The following is a 20571-nucleotide window of genomic DNA, read 5'->3' on the forward strand; positions in this document are numbered from 1 at the left end:
TCGTGATGGAACTGAGATAAACCCTTTATTTATTTATGCTTTTCCATTTTGTTTAAAACAACAACAACAACCTTAATATAACTGACAGCCCTTCCCCCTCACCCTTGCTTGGGTTGGGGGTTATTAGTGGGGGAAACAGCCCCCAGGGATGGGGCTGACCATAAGAGCCCCTCAGGGAGGTAATGGAGCCCAAGTCCTTGGCCTCGGGGCAAGGGCACCTGTAGTGTAGTAACTGGGGACTTAACAGGGCTCTTGAACCTCTACTTGTACCAACATACACACCCTTGGCTGACAAGGGTCAGGAAGCATGTAGGGAGGGGACTCCCACTTTCCTCTGTGTTCTTACCCAGCCCAGTCTCACAACTTAAGGCTGGGAGCAGGAAAATGGAGGGTGGGCAGGTATCTCAGACAAATGAGTACTGGTTATTAATGGCTCGGGGGTGACCCCCTTCTTCTCCGTTGCCCCCTAGTGGTAACTGCTGGAGCTGAACCATTAGGGACACCTCCAAGTCCCCACTAGAGCCAGCACCACCCTGAGCCTCAGTGCCTGGTGCTATGGCCTCTTCCAATTCAGCCATGGGGACCAGCTCAGCCATGGGGACCAGCTCTTCCTGGACCCCTCCGCCGCCCGCTTTCTCCTTCTCTTGCCTCTCTTTGGCTGCTGCGGCTGTGGCTGCCGCCACTTCTGGCGCCCCCGACGCCTCTTCTGCCCCAGGATGTGGGGGATCTGTCCATGGAGGGGGTTCAGAGGGCTGGGTTGGATCACGGGAGGTGCTCCGTTCTGGATAGGAATGGTAAGGAGATATTGATTGTGGAAGGAAGTGAGTTCTTATGGTGGCCTCCCCTTTGCTTCTCCTCCCCAAGGAGCCATGTGCTATCTCCCCCATGTCCCATATCCTGAGTAACCCCCCTCCATGGAAGATGAATCATGGGCGGCGGTGAGAGGACCACACTTACACACAGTCACTCGCTCCGAAGGGCAGGAGGGTGGAGGAGGCATCGGGGTAGCATCGGTCGCCCTCGCACACCCCTGCATGGCTCCCAGCCTGCTCCCGGCCTGGGGGGGAGGGGCAACGTGGGGATAGATGGGATGGTGGGGTGGGGGGAAAGTGAGAGATCAGACAGGGACATCAGACATCAAGGGAGGAAGGAGGGGATCAGACCATGAATCCCCCAAAAGGCCAAAGACAAGGCCGAGGAGGATGGGTCCAGGAGACAGACAATGATGGAGCGGAGGGTCCGATGGAATGGGAATGCAGCACCCAGCTCTCCACTGCCCCTGCCCCAAGAGGAGCCTCTGCCTGCATCCTGTCAGCCTTCTGCTTCCCTTCTAGGTCTCTGCCCAGGTACCTTGACTGCTCTGCTCCCCACTAACAGGGCCTTTCCTCCAACCCCCCACCCCGTCTTCCTGGCACACACACCTCACTTCTTGGGTGCACGGGCACCTCCTCCCCTGGAGACCTGCTCTGCTCACCCTGCTGCCGCTGGGAGGGCACATAGCTGACAAGGACAACATCACTGGAGCCTCCAGACTCCAGAGGGATGGGGTGCACCCGGAAGTGCTCAAGCATATCGAAAATGGACTGGAACCACAGATGTTGGACCCGGCACTGACCCTCCTCATTTAGTGACAAACGCAGGTGCTGAGGGCAGGATGACAAGTGAGGTGGAAGTTAAGGTCAGTTATAAACCCCTCCTCCCCTGCACAAAGGTATTCCCAGATCCAACCAAGCAGTGCCGAATAGAGCTCTCCTTCAGGGTCACTCACCTTAGCCTTGCCCTGGAAGTTGAAAGTGAGGACATATTCACCACGTCTTGTCTCACTCTGGCGTACCAAGAAGACACCATGGGAGCTGGTACCTCCTTCTAACACTAACTGGGCAGCTTTGAGCCGAGAGAGCATGCCGTGGAACCAAGGGTAGCCTGAGAGGGGCTGGTCCCCCTCACCCCCCTCTGCCTCCCCTTGAAAGAGGAATGACCCTTCAGGAAGGAGAGAGGGAAAACCAGGTCAGAGGCTTCTCCCTAGCCAGGTTTCCCCTTGAGTCACCAGGTCACTGGCTCTTTCCCTGTCTGATCCCTCCAGCTCCAGTACAGGACCACAAAGCAGAGACAAACAGGCATGCACCCAATACCTGTGGCTGCTTCAGGAGTATCCAGGGGAGGGTACGGGGTAGAGAGGGGATGAACTGTCCCTGCTGGAGGCCCCTCCTCAATGGGAATCCGAGGGGGCAACTCTGGAGGAAGCAGTTCCATTGAGTCAAAATGGGAAGCAGCAATGGAGGCAGAACTAGGGGAGAAGGACGCTGACGGCCGGTCTGAGAGGCCTCCATAAGCTCCTGAAAGAAATCAGAGGGGCCAAACTTGAGAATGCCACAGGTTCCGCTCCTGCAGGCCTGGGCTCCTGCCGTCTCCCCGTTGGCTGTCCACGTGTGTGCCCAGCCCCCGCGCCTCTGGAGGATTTTCACGATGGTTCTGACTTACACTGCTTGTACTGCTGAGGGACCATGGTTATTTCGAGGAGGTCCTAGAATCCAAATGTGCCTATGTCTTTTCTGAATCAACAGCTGAAAGATTATTGCAATGGTTGGTGGGGTGAGGGATAGAAGCCCTGAAAAATGTCCACATTAGAAAGGAGCCCTGTTCCATTTAGACTAGAAGGAAAAACTACCGACTTGAAGCACATCGAAAACTTGTCAGGAGGTACATTCCTGTACCAAGGCCTCCGAAGGCTGAGGCTGAGGCTAGCAGGTCAGCCTACAGCACCAGGCGAGTCGGGGACATGCTCCAGTGACTATGCTCTTATGCTTGCCTCGCTGGAACAAGGCCCTGGGTTCAATCAGCAGTGACAAAAGGAAAAACCAAACCTTCCCCTTTAAGCCAAGGCCATGTGACTGGTACTCGTATGACAGTCTGAGTTCTTCACTTTACTCACTCTAGCTCACTTTCCAAGCATCCTGGTGTTCACCCCTGTGTCTGTCTCAGCCATGGCCCGATGCTCACCCCATGTCAGCTCTCAGCCAGGGCCCTGTGCTCACCCCATGTCAGCTCTCAGCCAGGGCCCTGTGCTCACCCCATGTCAGCTCTCAGCCAGGGCCCTGTGCTCAACCCATGTCAGCTCTCAGCCAGGGTCCTGGCCCTTGAAGCTACTCTTATCTCTCCCCTCAGCACAGCAGTCTGTCAGTTCCATCTCCCATCTCCCTAGTGCTCTTCCTCTTGAGCTCCCAGGATGCTCCCTGCTAAGACTGCTCAGAAGACACTACGCAGACTCCCATTTTAGACCTGCTTTTTTTTTTTAGGAATAACGTCTTACCCATTCAATTAGAGTGAACTCATGGAGACAAAGGCCACTTGAAATACCTGAGTTTCCCATCCACCCCAGAGCCTAGCATGCAGCCAGTGATATACTAGGGCCTGACTGAGTATCTGTCAAACCTCAGGCCTAGGCCAGCAGACATATCACCATACGGCTTAGAAAACAGCGTGTCAGAAGCTAGATTAGCACAGCATATCTTTGTCGGCAAACTCAGGAAACCCATTTCCTCCCTGCGGTCTTGGTTACTTGCAGTCTGATGTAAGGTCTGTGCTAGCTCTAACCATCCTAGTCTATAATAACTGTTTTTTGTTGACTGAATGCAGTCCGTGTGCCAGGCACTATGAAGCTGAAACTCAAGAGCCACGCATGGGTCAGGAGAAAGGGTAGAGTAGAAGCAGTCTACAAGGTGAACTGGGCCAGACAGATACGTACGTATGTATGTATGTATGTATGTATGTATGTATGTATGTATGTATGTATGTGTGTGTGTGTATGTATGTATGTATGTATGTATGTATATCTTTCTGCATGTGTGACGGTTTGATCAGGACGAAAGAGAAGGTATGAAGGCCATTGATATAGGCTGAGATACACGACAAGACTAAAACAAAAATGTCTACAAAGTACTCTGGAAGCTTGCTGAAGAGAACCATTCTAGACAGAGTGGGGGCCTACTGGAAAAGGCTTATGAAAAAAGTAGCAGAGCTGAGTATGAAAGGTTGGATAGGAGTTTTATGGGGCCATGCAGGGTGTCCATAGTAATGATTTTAAATGACAAACTGTGACCTAAAAGTACATGGTATGCTCAGAGACAAAATACAAGCGATCAGAAGGTCACAGGTAGAGCAGCTAGGGAGCAGGAGCTGGCCCAGCAGCTCACATGGGCTCTACCTTACCCTGCGACAGGCGGTCGTTACTCTCGCTGGGTCCCAGAAGAAGATCCTGGCTAGGCAGACTCTCTGAATGATTCAGGCAGGGCAACTCCAGGCTCTCTGTGTTATCCTTTGTGAGGAAGGAGGTCCCAGGGGCCAGGGGAAGGGTCATGGGACGGGGGCTGATAGCAGGGCAGGGTCTACAAAAACAGGGAAAATGGTGCTGGGGAAAGTCATCAGGAGAGAGATACAAGGTTGCCCCCTACCCACGTCCAGATCCCTCAGGAACAGAGGCAGGCTTCTTACCCTGGGCTTAGGCACTCTTGGATGTCAGACACCCAGGCCTTCACATGAAGTGCATCAGTTGTCTCCAGGATGTACTCTGAAGGGCCTTCTACCTATAGAGCCAAGAGGTGGAGCTTTAGCAAGGGCAGGAGGTAGGAGGCCTATAGGTCATATCCAACCCTGAAGAAAACAAGAAGCTACAGCCCCAGGAAGACTCAAAACCTCTCCTGACATATATTCATCCTGCTGCCTAAGTCTATCAAGAACATTTTCTCAAGCACAGGTACTCTTGAGGACAGAGCTTGGGGCTCCTACCTTAACCACAAACGTGTTCTCCCTGTCAGGCATCTCCAGGGCTGTGGCTGTGCGGACATCAGTAATAGTAGAACAGGGAATGCTAAGACGGGGCCGGGATGCCTAGGTGGGAAAGGGAAGAAGAATCAGAATTTTGGTGGGTCAAGGCCCACTGTACCTCCCTCCATTCATCCAGCTTTCCTTCCTAGGTAACGTAAAAAAGTAATAGCTCTTTAGTTTCAGATCCCCTCAACCCCCATGGCAACTGAGAGCCTACAGTTAGCACTGAACCCAGGACAGCAACACTGTGCACATGGGGTAGTAACCCCATGGTTATCTGCAGAGCTGAGCCACCTCTCTAGCCACTGTCACTTCCAGCTACCCACCTACCCACCTTCCTGTGGGCTCACCTTGGGTGGTACAAAGAACTCCAAGCGACTTCCTCCTCCTCCTTCTCCTTCACTCCGGAGCAGTAATCGACATTTCTGCCACTGAGGCTGCCCTCCTCCTCCCGAGGTCAGCCCAGCTGCCCCTCCTCCACGACCTACTCCTGCTGGGTCAGGGGCAGCCTCTTCAGCCCCCATGAAACTCAGCAGCTCTTCTCTCTGTATCACTCCTGCTCCGTCTCTCAAGGTTCCCCCTCCACGACTTAGCCTTAGCCTCTCAAAGCGATGAGTCCATCTCTCCCCAGGGGATGTGCCATCGTTGGCCAATGCCCTACCAACTGTCCCAGCACCACCAGAGGAGTTGGAGTTGCTGTTTCCACCTAGAACTGGAGGACCTGATGTGGTCTCCAGAGGCCCAGCTTGGGAGGGAGATTCAACAGCCCCCCGCCACTGCAGGATGCCTCGGACAGAACCTCTGACTGAACGACCCACCGAGCGGAGGGAGAAGCGTTTCTTGAGCTTCGGCTTTGAGGACGTTGTAGAGGAAGAGACTGAGGAAGGAAGGGGGCCAGCCAGGTCCTCAGAAGATCGAGAAGGGCCCAACACTGCCAGGGGCCCACCCACCCTGCAGCTCTCAAGGGACAGGTCATGTGATGGTGGGATTTCCACACCAGGGCTCAATGGAGCCAAGACAGGTGGGGAGAGTGAGCCCGAGGCCCGAGCCACCTCAGCTTCGAAGTGCTGCAGGAAGAGCTCAGCAAAACGGCCAGAAAAGGCAGCCTCTGCTCCCGGCTCTGCATATTGTGGGTGGGAGGCCAGATAGAGGCGAAAACGGCGAGCAAGATCCAGGGCAGCAGCCCTCGCATGGGACTCACAGAACTCTTGCCAACTTGGGGGAGGGGGTGGTGGCAGCGCTGGTGGAGAAGGGAAAACCCCATCCTCTGGGGAAGGGGCACCATTCATGATGTGCCCCAGGAGGAGGACAGGGGGAGCCTGCAGGGAGCAAATAGGAAAGCAGCCAGAAGACTCGAGGTGAGCGCCAACAGCTGTAGAAAGAAGAGGCATAGACACTGAGTTACGGCAGAAGTGAGATTGAGTTATGTCCTGGCCCAAACCAGGGACTCCCCTCCAGACTCCTCAGAGGGCAATGGGGGAAGAGAATTAAACTGTTTTGCCCTCTTCAAGATCAACAGCCCACATATACCCCAGGGACGAGGGATGCTAACTAAGCCCAACGTCCATCCTGCATCCTTTGCCACCACTCCCCCTGCTGTGGGATCCAGGAAAGGGTCTTGAAGCATCTAACACCACAGAGGACTCTTACAGATCTGCAGCGTCCCTTCTCTAAGACAAAGTCTTCCCTAACCATCACACTTTAAATAGGACATTCCAGAGGGTTCCACAAGGTCATTTTACCTTTCCTTAGAAAGCTTAATAACCTCTTACAGATGAGGAAACAGAGATTCAAACAAGTTCCAGAACTCAGAGTCTACTGCATTTCCCACTGCATAGTTCTAGTCTCTAGAGACATGCTAGACCAGCCTCAACCACAGCTCCTACTGCTCTGTTCTCAGGGGGCCAAAGGGTGCAGGGATTACAAAGTTTAGAGACCTGGCATCATAGGTCCAATAAGTGGAAGATGGATCGAAGGATCAGCTGTCTGCGAAGCTGATCTGACAACCCAGCACTTAAGCCCCGTGTGGAGACTCTGATTGGCTGATGGCCAATCTCTCTGGGTTGCCCCCTGTAGTCTAGGGCTGACTGAAAGCAGCGCTAGAGAAAAGGAGACGGTATGTTGGGCCAGGACAAGTCTCTACTAGCCACGTAAGTAAGACATCACAAGGAGCCGGGACTCAAGATTTTTCTCTCCCTGGGGGGTGTGCCTGTGAGACCGGGACTAAAGCCCCAGCTCAGCCCACCTGTTAGCTATGTGAACCCAGCTTTTGTATCTGTGGAGCACAGCTCATAACGTCTACCTGTTACACTTGTCAGGAGAAATTAAATGGCAATGAACATGTCTGTGCTTGACACAAAATAAGCACACAAGACATCACTGCCACCCTCACTATTTTTATGGGTCCCATTTACTCTAAGAGAAACTCAAGAAAGGAAGAGCTTCTGAGGGTGTCCCAACTCTTAAGTCACAACAAAAGGACAGAGCTCGGTGTGTAATTTACAACCAGTGGCTCTTTGAGGAGTGGTCCTGCCCTATGATATATTGAAAGAAGACACCTCTGGACAGTTCAGGAAAGTCTACCCAAACTATTAGTGATGTCTGCCTCTTCACCAAATCTACAACCAGATTGAAAGTCAGAGACCCCTCCCCTTCCTCCTTGGCCTCAGTCCTACATACTCGGATGGCTCCAACCACAGGGACAACTCCAAACCATGGAGAAGCAGCCAGGAGATGCGGGAGTCACAGAGCACAGGGGAACAGGGCCAAGAGGTGCAGGCACAGCAGAGACAGTTCCCAGCTAGAGGCAACCTCGGCTCACACAGGCCCACCCAGCCCTCAGCACTACTGGCCGACCCAGCCCCCTTCAAGCCCGCTGACCCTGCGGTTCCTGGACTGGTGACTCAGTTTCTCTTCTGCCAAGAAGGCTCAGTCACAATTTTCCGGTGCACCTGCCTCTTGGCTTAGTTCTGACATTCCAGAAGGGCGGGTGGTGGAGGGTGCAGGCTGCGCTCCAGGTTCGGACCCTCCGGGCCCCGTGGTCAATCACTCGGACCCGATCCTAATCGTTGGACACCCTCCACATGCCCCTGGGCCGGAGCCTCCGAGGGACTAACTATCTGCTACCCTCTCGGGAGCCAAGCACCCCTCCAACCCCGATCCCCCACGCCCACCCCCGCCCAAGCTTCTCAGACGACAGGGTCGAGTCCGGAGAGGAAAGAGGCACTTGAAGAGGGGGATTCCGGTTCCGGTCCCACCTGCATCTCGGTCCCCGCGCTTAGCTCCGGCGGTGGCAGCGGCGGCGGCGGCGACGGCCGCAGCTCCCGCTCCCTGTGCCCCCCGCCTCCGCGACGAGCTCCCAGCACGCGCTTCTGCGCAGGCGCTAGGACGGGTTCCCCGACGCGGAAGGAAACGACCATAGAGAAGAGCAGTAGGGAGGGCACCTTCGTACTCACTTCCGCCATCGTTCTCAGCGCCGAGCTTTCAGGACCTAGGCCAACGAAGATCTCACTGAGCTTCCTGTGGCTTCTGCAGTTGTACCTAAAAGGAACCACTGAGGCAGCTAAGGGAAGGCGTTGGGTCCCAGCCGAGCGTCATCCGAAGCAAATTCGAGACAAAGGCGAGAAGTTAACCATAGAGAAGCCACATGAGCGGAGAGAGTAGCCGCCCACTAAGAGAAATCAGCGAGATGATAAAGCTCTTTGAAGAGCTGGCTGCAGCCTAGAGCGCCTGGCCCTGCATCGAGGGGTACACGGACACCGCCCCCAGGGAGCTGGCGAGTGATGTAGCGGTGACCTTGGGAGGCCGAGTGAGCGGGCGGAGCCTGAACTTACGACCTTGGGTTTTTCAGAGGAAAGGGCCAAGGTGGTCCTGGAGGGCTCCACCTTAGACGGAAACTAATGTTGGGGCAGCAATAGTAAGGTTAGTTTTGAGCATGTTTAAGGGGCATCAGAAGGTACGTGGACATAGAGCTTGGAATTCAAGAGAGGCTTCAGGGCAAGTTAGAGGGATGAAGAACTGAATGTACAAAAAGTGCTGCTGAGACCTTGCACACAAATATCCTCTAGCAATCCAGGCTCGCATCGATCCAGCTTCACTACAACTTAAATAATTGAAAAGGCCAGAGTAGATTGGTATCGTTGGCAGGAGCCAAAAGATACCACCTGTCTGCACTTCGTCATCTGTGATTGTACTCTGCTCTGCGGTTGCCTTCACCCACAGAGGGGCTCTAGTCTCTTGGTGCGGCAAGAAGGTTTCCCATAGATTCAAATTTAAGGCCTAATGGTTTAGAAAATCAGTTTAAGGAGTATCCCTTTTTCTGAGAGCTTCAACAGAATTCCCAGAACTAGCCTAGTGAGATGCCTCTTGAGTAAAAGTGCATGTGTTTGCTGTGCAAGCCTGATCACCAGACATCACTCCCCGGAACCCACTGTGGAAAGAGAAGGATGTTGGAAAGTTGTCTTCTTACTTCCAACATGGCACACACACTTGTGACACACACACCGCTCACATGTATACAAAATGGTAATAAAATTTAAATAAGTTACACATCTGGAAAGAAAACTAAGTGATTAAGAGCCCTGGCAGCTCTTGCAGAGGACCAGGTTCAACTCCCAGAAACCACATGGTGGTTCAGAACTGACTGTAACTCCAGTTCCAGGGGATCTGATGCTTTCTTATGACCTTAACAGGGACACATACATAACGCACGTAAGCTAAAATAACATTAATTTTTAAAAATTTAAGCCAGCACTGGTGACCCATGCCTTTAATCCCAGCACTTGGGAGGCTGAGGCAGGTGGATATTTGAGTTTGAGGCCCCCTGGTATATAAAGAAAGTTCCAGGATGGCCAGAGCTATACAAAGAAAACCATGTCTCAAAATTAAAAATTTCCAGAGTTGGGTTGGGGATTTAGCTCAGTGGTAGAGCGCTTGCCTAGCAATCTCGAGGCCCTGAGTTCGGTCCCCAGCTCCGGAAAAAAAAAAAAAATTTTCCAGAGCCAACTAACGTGACTGGATCAAGTGCCATCCTGGAACCCAGAGGCGAGTGGCTGGATGATGAATATAGATAACTTGTTGCACATAACGATGTTTGCCATCCTGATCCCATGGAGTTAGAAAGTTTCAGGAAAACAAAACAAAACAAGTTCTGGTGTACTCAGTCTTTTGTTTTTAAAAGATTTTTTTTTTCCCTAGGAGTGGTTTATCTGCATGCAAATGGTCCTCTGCAAAGTGCTCTCCACTACCAGCTGTCTCTCCAGACTGTGGCTTAACCGGTTTTAAATCGCCCAGGATGTAACAGAACAATAGCATCAGCTCAGGTTTCACCTTTGATTAGGGCTTCATCGACAGTTCTATCCACATCCTTACCATTTTTTTTAAGATTTATTTTTTTTTCATTTATTATAGACAAGTGCACTGTAGCTGCCTTCAGACACAGCAGAAGAGGGCATTGGATCCCATCACAGATGGTTGTGAGCCACCATTTGGTTGCTGGGAATTGAACTCAGGACCTCTGGAAGAGCAGTCAGTGCTCCCAACCACTGAGCCATCTCTCCAGCCCCCTCTTACCATTTTAAAGGAAGAGGCAAATGTAGGCGATGCCTTTCCTGTGGTCTACCTGCCTCCCCCCACCCTCCCTCTGGCTTACCTATTCATCGACCAGGATAGACAGGTTCAAGAATGCAGAAGGGCAAATGGGTTTGGGTATGTTCAGCTCTTTTTTTTTTTTTTTTTTTTTCTTTTCTTTTCTTTTTCTTTTTTTGAAGCGGGGCAGGGTTGGAGTTGAAGATCAAACCCAGGGCCTGGAACATACTAGATATTTTGCCACTGAGTGACTTCCCAGCACTCAATCAAGTTTTTTGTTTTTTTTTTTTAAATGATTGAAATGGTCTGATATTGTAGTCACTTAGTCACAGGCTTGGTTGGTGTGCTCAGTGAACTGAAGTTTTTAATTAAAATACCTGTCTAAGCCTGGTGTGGTGACCCATGCAGGCGATCTCATCTGTATGGGTTCTGCATAGTGAGTTTGAGGACAGCCAGAGCTATATGGTGAGACCTTGACTCAGAAAGAAATAAAACAAGCTCAGTTACCTGTAGTTAGTAGCTGCTGTACAGACAGGAGGTGTCCTTGTTAGAGATGGAGTCATAGTTTGAACTGCACAAAGCAGTTTGGCGATCAGACATTGGACATGTAAGAGCTGGGCCTAGGGCGTCAGTAGAACAGTAAACATTTAACAGGCAGTCGACGAAGGATTAGGAAGAGCCAGGTTGTAGTTTCCCAGGAGCATTAGAAGTGAGATTTGTATTCTAGCAATTCGTTGAAAGAGAGGAAGAGGGGCAAAGAAGACCCCCGAAAAGTGCTACTAAAAGAAACCACCAGGGAGAGAGGGCTAAGCATGTGGTACCAGTGAGGGAGTAGTTGATTTGCATCCAGGATATAAATCATTCCTCAGATTTGTCCAGCCATGGGAGAGCTAGGTCTTTGACAAACCAACCTTCCTGAGCCACTGATCTAAGGCTACCCTGGAAGGTGAGACTTCCTGAGCACTTATGACAGAAGCCTCCAGTAGCATCAGTGTGTCCCTCAACACACATGCAAGATGACTCCTGCCTGTTATCCTTGAACTGAGGAGGCTGACGGAGAAAGTGAAGTGAGTTTGAAGCCAGTCTGGGCTACATTGTAACTTTTAGGCCAGTTTGGACTTTGGAGTGAGACCCTGTCTTTAGGAAGTAGAGCCAGGCATGGTGGCACACAGCTTTAATCCCAGCGTTCTAGAAGCAGAGGCAGTCAGATCTCTGTGAGTTGAAGACCAACCTGATCTGCACAGAAATGTCTGGGTCAACCAGGCCTGCAAAGTAAGACTCTGTCTTGGAAATAAATAAAGAGGGCTGGAGAGAGCTCAGAAATTGAGAGGAGTAGTCTTTCTTGCAGAAGACCTGAGTTCAGTTCCTGACACACACAAGGTGGCTCATAATCAACTATAATTCTAGTTCAGCATACAAGCACACAGGCACACACATAAAATAAATATTACAAAATGAATAGCCAGATGTGGTGGTACACATATTTAATGCCAGCAGAGGCACAGGCAGTCAGATGGCTGTGAGTGTTTTTGAGACAAGGTCTCACTGTGTAGTCCTAGCTGACCTACAATTCACTTTGTAGACTGGAACTCACAAAGATCTGTCTCTGCCTTCTGAGTGCTTTGATTAAAGGTGTTCAACATCATGTCTGAACAAAACTAAAAAACAAAAGGCCAAGTGAATGAAGTTTGTTTTTTGTTTTTTGTTTTTTTTCCAGAGCTGAGGAACGAACCCAGGACCTTGCGCTTGCTAAGCAAGGGCTCTACCACTGAGCTAAATCCCCAACCCCAAGATTTAATTTTTTAAAGTTTCATTTGTTTAGAGTGTGTGAGCACAAGATTCCATAGTCATCAGAGGACAAGTTTCAGGAGTCAGTTCTCTCCCTCCACCACGTGGGCCCTGAGGATTGAACTCAGGTTGTCAGGCTTGGTGGTTGGTACCTTTACTGGCTGAGTCATCTTGCCAGCTCAACTTTTGGTAATTAGGTGTCGATTCTTGGATCCCTGTTTTATGGCATAGGCCTCCAATAGCACGAATTATAATATTTGATCCAGGAATAATGCCTCACAGCTATAATGCCAGCACTTTGGGAGACTCATACAGAAAGATCAAGGTAAGTTTAAGGCTACCCTCAAACTACATAGTAACTTTTAGGCTAGTTCAGATTGTATAGTGAGACCCTCTCTCTAAAATAAATAAAATGAGGACCAGAGAGGTGGCTCAGTGGTTGACAGCACTTGGTGCTCTTCTGGAAGAGCTGGGTTCAATTCCCAGCACCTGTGTAGCAGCTCTGGTTTCTGTAAATCAGTTCCAGAGAATCTGACATCCTCTTCTGTCCTCTTTGAGCATGGGGCACACACGTAGTACAGAGTGGCATACAGGCAAAACCCATACACACAAAGATAAATAACCCAGGCAGGTATAATGCACACAGCTTTAATCCCAGCACTTGGGACGCAGAGGAACGTGAATTTCAATGAGTTTGAGGCCAGCCAGGTCCAAATTAAAAGTTAACCCCAGGCTAACAGCAAGACCCTGTCTCAAATAAATAAATAGCCACCACCCACGTTGAGGAGTTCATAACCCAAGTGTGACTTTAGTTCTGTGAGATCTGTGACGTCCTCCACTAGTCTCTTAGGTACCTGCACACAGATACACATAGCATATGCATGCACCTACCCTTCACATTTATGCATGATTAAAATAAAATAAATCTTTACAAAATAAAAATAGATCTAACGGGCTGGAGAAATGGCTCAGGTTAAGAACACTGACTGCTCTTCCAGAGGTCCTGAGTTCAATTCCCAGCAACCACATGGTGGCTCACAACCATCTATAATGGGGATCTAATGCCCTCTTCTGGTGTGTCTGAAGACAGCAACAGGGCACCCACATACATGAAATAAATAAATCTTTAAAAAAATTATTTTATTTATAAGAGTGCACTGTAATTATTTTCAGACACACCAGAAGAGGGCATCAGATCTCATTACAGATGGTTGTGAGCCACCATGTGGTTGCTGGGAATTGAACTCAGGACCTCTGGAAGAGCGGTCAGTGCTCTTAACCACTGAGCCATCTCTCCAGCCCATAAATAGATATTTTTAAAAAGAGAAGAAAAAGCATCCTTGTAAGCCCTAGACCATATACTATACAACAAATGTATCCCAGTCTGGCATTCTAGAACACACCTTACTCCTACTCCTAGCAATTTAGAGGCAAAGACAGAGCTCTGTGAGGGTTTTTTTTGGGGGGGAGGGGTGTTCCTAGTGTTTTTTGTTTGTTTAGTTGTTTTTCTGTTGTTTTTTGGTTGGTTGGGTTTTTTTGTTTTTCTTTTTTTCTTTTTTTCGGAGCTGGGGACCAAACCCAGGGCCTTGCGCTTGCTAGGCAAGCGCTTTACCACTGAGCTAAATCCCCAACCCTGGTTGGGTTTTTTGTTTGGTTGTTTGTTTACTTGTTTTTGTTTTGAGACAATTTTTCTCTGCGTAGCCCTGACTGGCCTGGAACTCAAAGATCATCCTGCCTGTGCCAGTGCTAGAACTAAAGGTGTTTGCCACTAACTCCCAGCGTGAGGTCTGTGGGTTTGAGGCCAACCTGGGCTACATAATAAGACCCTAACTTGACAGAATTATAAAACAATAAGATAGGATTTTAGACTTTATTCGAAATGAAATGAAATGAAATGAATAAAAATCTGTTGATCATTGAATCTGTTGATCATTGAAGGAGGGTCAGTTTCTAGTGTGAGTTACAGAGAGAGAGAGAGAGAGAGAGAGAGAGAGAGAGAGAGAGACTTTTTTTTACAGAGCTGAAGATGAAACCCATGAAACTAAACATGTCACGTGTATTCATCAATGAGCTACCTGTCCCATGCCCATTCCCTTTTTTTCCTAGTGAGACAAGGTCTCATTGTAGCTCAGGCTGCCCTAGAATTCACAAGTAGCCCAGGCTGGCCTCAAACTCACAAAAGCCTCTGCTTCTTGCATGCTGGGGTCAAAGCCACATGTCACCATGCCTGCCCCCAGTCCACTTCTAAAGGAGGCTTAACTAAGCAAGATGGTAGTAGCACATGCCTTTAATCCCAGCATTTAGGAGGCAGAGGCAAGAGGATCTCTAGTTAAAATCCAGTGTATGTAATCGACAAAGTGAGTTCTAGGACAGCCAGGGCTAACAGAGAAACCCTATCTCAAAAACTCAAGGAAAAAAGTTTTGATAATTTGGGGTTGGAGAGATGGCTCTGTGGTAAAGAGCACTTGGTGTCTTTCCAGAGGACCTGGCTTTGATTCCTAGCACCTACTGTTGCCAACACCCATTTGTAACTGTAGTCGCAGAGGATCCAATGCTCTCTTCTGGCCTTCTCAGACATCAGGCATGCATGTGGTACACAAATATACATACAATTTAAACCCACACACATTTTTTAAAAAACTCAACTCATCAGAATGATTCATAGAATGAACTTAACAGGTCCTGGGAATTTATGAGGCCCAGAGGAGAGCTCTTGGGGTGACGTAATTGAGAGGTAACCACGTGCTGAATGGTGCTCCTAGCAATGGAGATAGTAAGAATCTGGGAAAGGACCCTGCAGAATCGGGCAACGGGTTAGATGTAGATATAGGGTAAGGGGATGAGAAATGGGGATATCAGTTATTCTAATGTATAAAAGTGTGAGAAAAGGAGTCCTGTTCTGTATGTGTCAATTCTGTAAGATCAAGATGCTGGGCCCTTCAGTGGGGTGGACTCATTAACAGCTCTGGTGTGAACTCCTCAGAGGCCGCCTACAGCCCAGTGCCGAGGCCAGAGATATGAATAGATGAAGCCTAATCAAGTCAGCCTCGAAACAGGGGCAGAAACAGAAACTAGAAATAAGTTTCCGGGGCTGGAGAGATGGCTCAACGGTTAAGAGCACTGTCCTCTCTTCCGGAGGTCCTGAGTTCAAATCCCAGCAACTACATGGTGGCTCACAACCATCTATAATGGGAACCAACATCCTCTTCTGCTGTGTCTGAAGACAGCAACAGTGTACTCACATACATATAAAATAAATAAATCTTAAAAAGAAAGAGAAAAAGAAAAGAAAAAAAAAAGAAAAAAAAAAAAAAAAGAAAGAGAAGTAAGCTCCGGTATCCAGAGTTCCAGAGTATATGTTATGATACACTTGGCTGTGAAGAACAGCCAGCCAGTCCCGGCTCAAACCATCATCCTCTTCCACTGTAAGAAGTCTGCTCTGAGGGGTTGGGGGATGTTTGCCTGGAAACTGGGAAAGGTAATAACAATTGATATGTAAATAAGAAATACCCAATTTAATAAAGATGGAGAGAAAAAAAAAAAAAAAAGAAGTCTGCTCTGACTATGACTTTGCCTTTGCCTCCTGGAGACAAGGTCTCATTCTCTAGTCCCGGCTGTCTCAAGCCAGTGATCCTCTTTGTCTGGTCCTTGTCATGATGGGCTTACAGATCTTTACACCAAATTTAGTTGAACCATAAGAATTGAACCAGGCTTCTTAGGACTTCTTCCCGGATGTAGGGAAAGGGCCAACTTGAGCAAAATTGGGCCCATGGCTATTAAACAGGAGCTCTACCACACATGTGTGTCATCACTGAAGACTAGAAAGGCAGAGCAAATCGAAAGAACGCTTGAGCTCCCACTGTCTGTGGGGCCATATTTATATTCTTTCTAAACACGCACATGTCCTTCTATGTGTCTGCTACAGCGAAACATCCTTTCACCTGCCTGCCCCAGAAACACATCTTTTGGCATAACTGACTTTCCAAAGAAACCAGAAGTTTCCACTTCAATATACAAAATCCATACCAATGTAAAATATCTGAGACTAGTAGTTGCTTTTTAGTTTAAAAGTAGATTCAACAATCTACCCTTTTATCTGTCATCCCTATCTCAGACCTTTTTCTTTTCTTCCCTCCTCCCCACTCTCCCCCCCCAACACTAGATAGGAAAGAAAGAAGAATAGAGGAGAGAAAAAGAGAGAAAGAAATCCCTAAATCTAACCCCCTTTACTTTGTTTCCTCCCAGGACCAGGAACAATTTGTGACCAACCCACCTTAAATGACAATGAATATCCGTCATCCATCCATTGACCAAAACCTACCCATCCCATGTCTCAAGAATGAGGGCATCATTCTCTTCAGATTGCTTCCTGATGTCTGGGGGCAATGGTATCTTTGGGGGGCCCTAAGAAAATTGGGATATTGGCCAACTCCTTTCATTGGCCAATGAAAGCTAGCTGTCATGTGCTGTCCAGTCTCAGTGTGACAGGAAGGGTAGGGATTAACTGAAGTCCTGGCTGGGACAGCCTGTGAGGCTGGGTCACCTGGGCTACTTGTCTTGTCATCATCGGTGTCTGGTCCTTTTCTTCTGTTTTGTTCTTCTTCTTGGTTTCTTCATGTCTACAGCTAAGCTTTTCAGGATGTCTCCCCTGATCTAATCTTTATCAGTTTTGAGGGAATCACAGCTTTTCATTTCCTGTGGAAACAAAAGCATAACCTCTCCCTCAATGCAACACATTTCCCGACTTACAGTCTGAGGTTATCACATATGCAGGCTGATTTAACTCACCAGTCCTTTCTAAAACCCAGTGTTTTTCAGCAGCTGTACAACCTGTCTCAAGAATTGGCATTTTAAAAAAATGTAGAGCCAATAAAGCATTATTTTTTCAATATATAAGTCTTTTATTGTTCCCATAGAGCCCAAATTGTACTTGGTTTTTTTTTTAAGATTTTATTTATTTACTTCATGTATGTGAGTGCACTGTTGCTCTCTTCAGACACACCAGAAGAGGGGATCAGATCCCCATTACAGATGGTTGTGAGCCACCATGTGGTTGCTGGGAATTGAACTCAGGACCTCTGGAAGAGCAGTCAGTGCTCTTAACCGCTGAGCCATATCTCCAACCCCCAAGTTGTACTTGTGATCTGAATCTTCCTTCTGGAGTTAGGAAACTGAGGTCTCATTCGTCAGGCTGCTGCACGATTCCCTTCTCAGAAACATAAGATGCCATCCAAAAACTTCCTGATATCCCTGTTTTTAACTGTCGTGGCTTGCTGAATCAGAGCTGCTGAATTTGAAACAAGTTCAATATCATTTCCTTCAAGGATTAACTCATCCTTCTGGGCTTAAGAGACAAAACAAGCAACACCTGTCCTCATCCGAACCCTCTAGATGTATTTTTCACCTAAGAAATTTCAGATTTCAACCAAAGACCCATTCTCCTGGGTCGTTGATAGGGAAGTGAGCATACACAGACCTCATCTTGTAATGGAATCCCAGTGTCACACCCTTGATCATGTTCTGAACATGACTGCAGATGGTTCTGACAGTGGCCAGTTCCTTTCTGTTATCCCACCACTTGTCAACACGGAGCCTTTTCTTTTTATTTCCAAGAAGACTCAGCTCTACGTTGATGTGACTGAAGTCCCTCCTCAGAGCTCCCCTGGGGCCCTCCAATGACTGTGCACCCCTTCAGAGTGAGGTCGACATTTTCTGGATGTCGACAGTCTGATGGTGAGAATGGTCTTCATTCTTGCAGTAGATGGGGCAAAGTCAATAAAGCATTATTAAGCCATCTCCAGGAGCCCCCACATCCCCCTTCTGTTTAATGAGCATTTCCTTTAAAGTTCATGGCTGAAGTATGTTTTATGTCACAATGCCTAAAAATCGTGTTGCATTCTACTGGATGCATATGCCTGTGGGTGCATCATCAGCTTCAGTCTACAAAAGCCTCTCCAAGATAGCTACCATCTCTAATAAATAAGTAATTTCAGAATCATCCTTTTCTGAACTTAAGGCAGAAGCCTCTTGAAATCCTGAATAGAAATAAATTGCATGATGTGTCAACACGTGTACATACTTTAATTTTCCAAATTCTACAAAATGAAACATATAATCTAATGATATTTCTCTAAGGTGGCATTATCAAATATAATCTGTATTCTTCACTCAGCATGTTTATCCAGCATTTCTATGGGCTGCCATTCTGCATCCTTGTCACAAGGTGGTGCTGTAGGCTTTAGACTGGACTCTGAAGCGGTGTGTTGTTTGGGTTCATCCAGATCTCTCCGTTCTATCGATTCCAATCTAGCATTTAATATTCCAGTCCTCTCTTTATCTAGGTCTATTTTATTCCGATTTTTCTTAAAGAGGATATTTAAAATTGCAAGATTACCGACAATATAATTATTTCTATGCTGAAAATCGAAACAAAATTATATGGGATCCAAATGCCCTTTACCATTGTGATCTCCATTTTAGTTTGTTTTTTTTTTTTTTTTTTTTTTTTTCCGGAGCTGGGGACCGAACCCAGGGCCTTGCGCTTCCTAGGCAAGCGCTCTACCACTGAGCTAAATCCCCAACCCCCGTGATCTCCATTTTAAACAGAAAAAAAAAATTTTTTTTTCCGGAGCTGGGGACCCAACCCAGGGCCTTGCGTTTACTAGGCAAGGGCTCTACCACTGAGCAAAATCCCCAACCCCAAATAAATTCTTCTGGGGGGCTGGAGAGATGGCTCAGCGGTTAAGAGCACCGACTGCTCTTCCCGAGGTCCTGAGTTCAATTCCCAGCAACCACATGGTGGCTCACAACCATCTGTAATGGGGTTGCGTGTGTCTGAAGACAGCTACAGTGTACTTATATACATTAAGTAAGTAAATAAATCTTAAAAAAAAAAAAAAAAGAAGTAAAAATAAATTCTTTTTTTTTTTTAATTCTTTTTTTCGGAGCTGGGGACCGAACCCAGGGCCTTGTGCTTGCTAGGAAAGTGCTCTACCACTGAGCTAAATCCCCAACCCCAAAATAAAAAATAAATTATTCTTAATCTCTAACTTTCTCCTTCCTTCGGAGACTTTACCTTTTATGCACATTCACAAAATGTCTTTATTTATATCCCCTTTGCTCTCCTTTCTTTGAAGACTATGCACACAGAACTTTTTTTTTTTAAAGATTTATTTATTTATTATATATAAGTACACTGTAGCTGTCTTCAGATACACCAGAAGAGGGAATCGGATCTCTTTACAGATGGTTGTGAGCCACCATGTGGTTGCTGGGAATTGAACTCATGACCTCTGAAAGAGCAGTCAGGTGCTCTTAACCGCTGAGCCATCTCTCCAGCCCACAAGATTTTTTTTTTTACCCTGTAGGCCCAATTTTCTAATGCAGATTCCTCTCTATTCTCTCCATTTCTTTCGCACATAAACTTCACGGTCTTACACTGATCATTTTGAGTTACCTTATGCCAAACTGAGGAGTATTTTTCATGTTAAATCACTCCCCGCTGCAGCTGTGCCTGTGAGGAAAAGTACTACAGCTGAGAATTTGAGGAGATTTTTTAACTTAAGCCCGGGTTGCTGCCTGACGATTCGAAGATGTGTGAGTAGCAGAAAATCTGGGAGCTCTGTGTGAGCGCACACCCGTGGAATATTTAGCATCCCACAAGCCTGTGGTTAATACTGGGCTTATTCTTCCTGGCCTCGAAGGCTGCGGCAAGTGGAAAGCCCGCCCTGAGAGAAGTTTTTGTCGGCCACGCAGAGCCATGTGCCGGAGTGGGACACTGGACGGCCAGCACGCTCGCTCCTCTATCCCGGCTCCGCTCACACCCAAAACTTTTTTTTAAATTTCCCTTTCTTCATCCTTTAGAGACTTTATGCAGATTTACAAAGCTTCTCTCTCTCTCTCTCTCTCTCTCTCTCCTTCCTTCGGAGACTTTATTATCTCGATCTCTCTCTTCGTAGACTTTACTTTTTATATTCAAACTCAGTATTTCTTTTTGTGACTGTCTATGTACAGTTTCTTTTCCCTTTTACTGTTTTCAAATTTAATTTACTACCCTTTCAGAAGTTCGGGATTTCAGCCTTTTAGTCTGGGCTTGTATTTCTGCTTGCTGTCCCTGGTGCTCCTTCTGCCGCTCTGCTAGCACCTGGCACGGGCTGCTGGCTCCGCCTCTCTGCTCGGTCTAGCGGGCTACCCTACTTGTTCCGCCTAGTGCCAGCCCTGGCCAAGCCTCTGCAACCACAGTGCTTCTTCGTGGCTGCAGGCTTTTCCTAAGGGCGCTCGCCCCGCCCCAGCTCCAGGAAGATGGTGCCAGCAGCTGCACCGGGATGCGGCAGACCTGAGTTGGGCTGCGGTCTCTGGGAAATTATAGCTGGA

At 48.1% G+C, this 20571-nt stretch overlaps 1 protein-coding gene across 14 annotated transcripts; it reads right to left on the minus strand.

The window, feature by feature from the left end:
- On the minus strand, positions 1-12820 carry Sh2b1 (SH2B adaptor protein 1). Of its 14 annotated transcripts, none has more exons than XM_063276001.1 (10): positions 8280-12820; positions 5175-6196; positions 4786-4887; positions 4492-4583; positions 4210-4385; positions 2133-2336; positions 1769-1980; positions 1475-1643; positions 958-1057; positions 1-781 (listed from the first exon to the last, which is right to left on the minus strand). In XM_063276001.1, the coding sequence occupies exons 2-10, from the start codon at positions 6111-6113 to the stop codon at positions 763-765; spliced, it is 2013 nt and encodes a 670-aa protein (XP_063132071.1). In that variant the 5' UTR covers positions 6114-6196; positions 8280-12820; the 3' UTR covers positions 1-762. The 14 variants fall into 14 exon arrangements, 13 of the variants coding, with proteins under 13 accessions (XP_063132071.1, XP_063132069.1, XP_063132063.1 ...); XM_063275999.1 differs by having other exon boundaries at positions 1422-1643; XM_063275993.1 differs by having other exon boundaries at positions 1422-1643; positions 8082-12820.
- Between the last annotated feature and the right edge of the window lie 7751 nt (positions 12821-20571).

Source organism: Rattus norvegicus, chromosome 1 (assembly GCF_036323735.1).
Source record: "Rattus norvegicus strain BN/NHsdMcwi chromosome 1, GRCr8, whole genome shotgun sequence".
Taxonomy (NCBI): domain Eukaryota; kingdom Metazoa; phylum Chordata; class Mammalia; order Rodentia; family Muridae; genus Rattus; species Rattus norvegicus.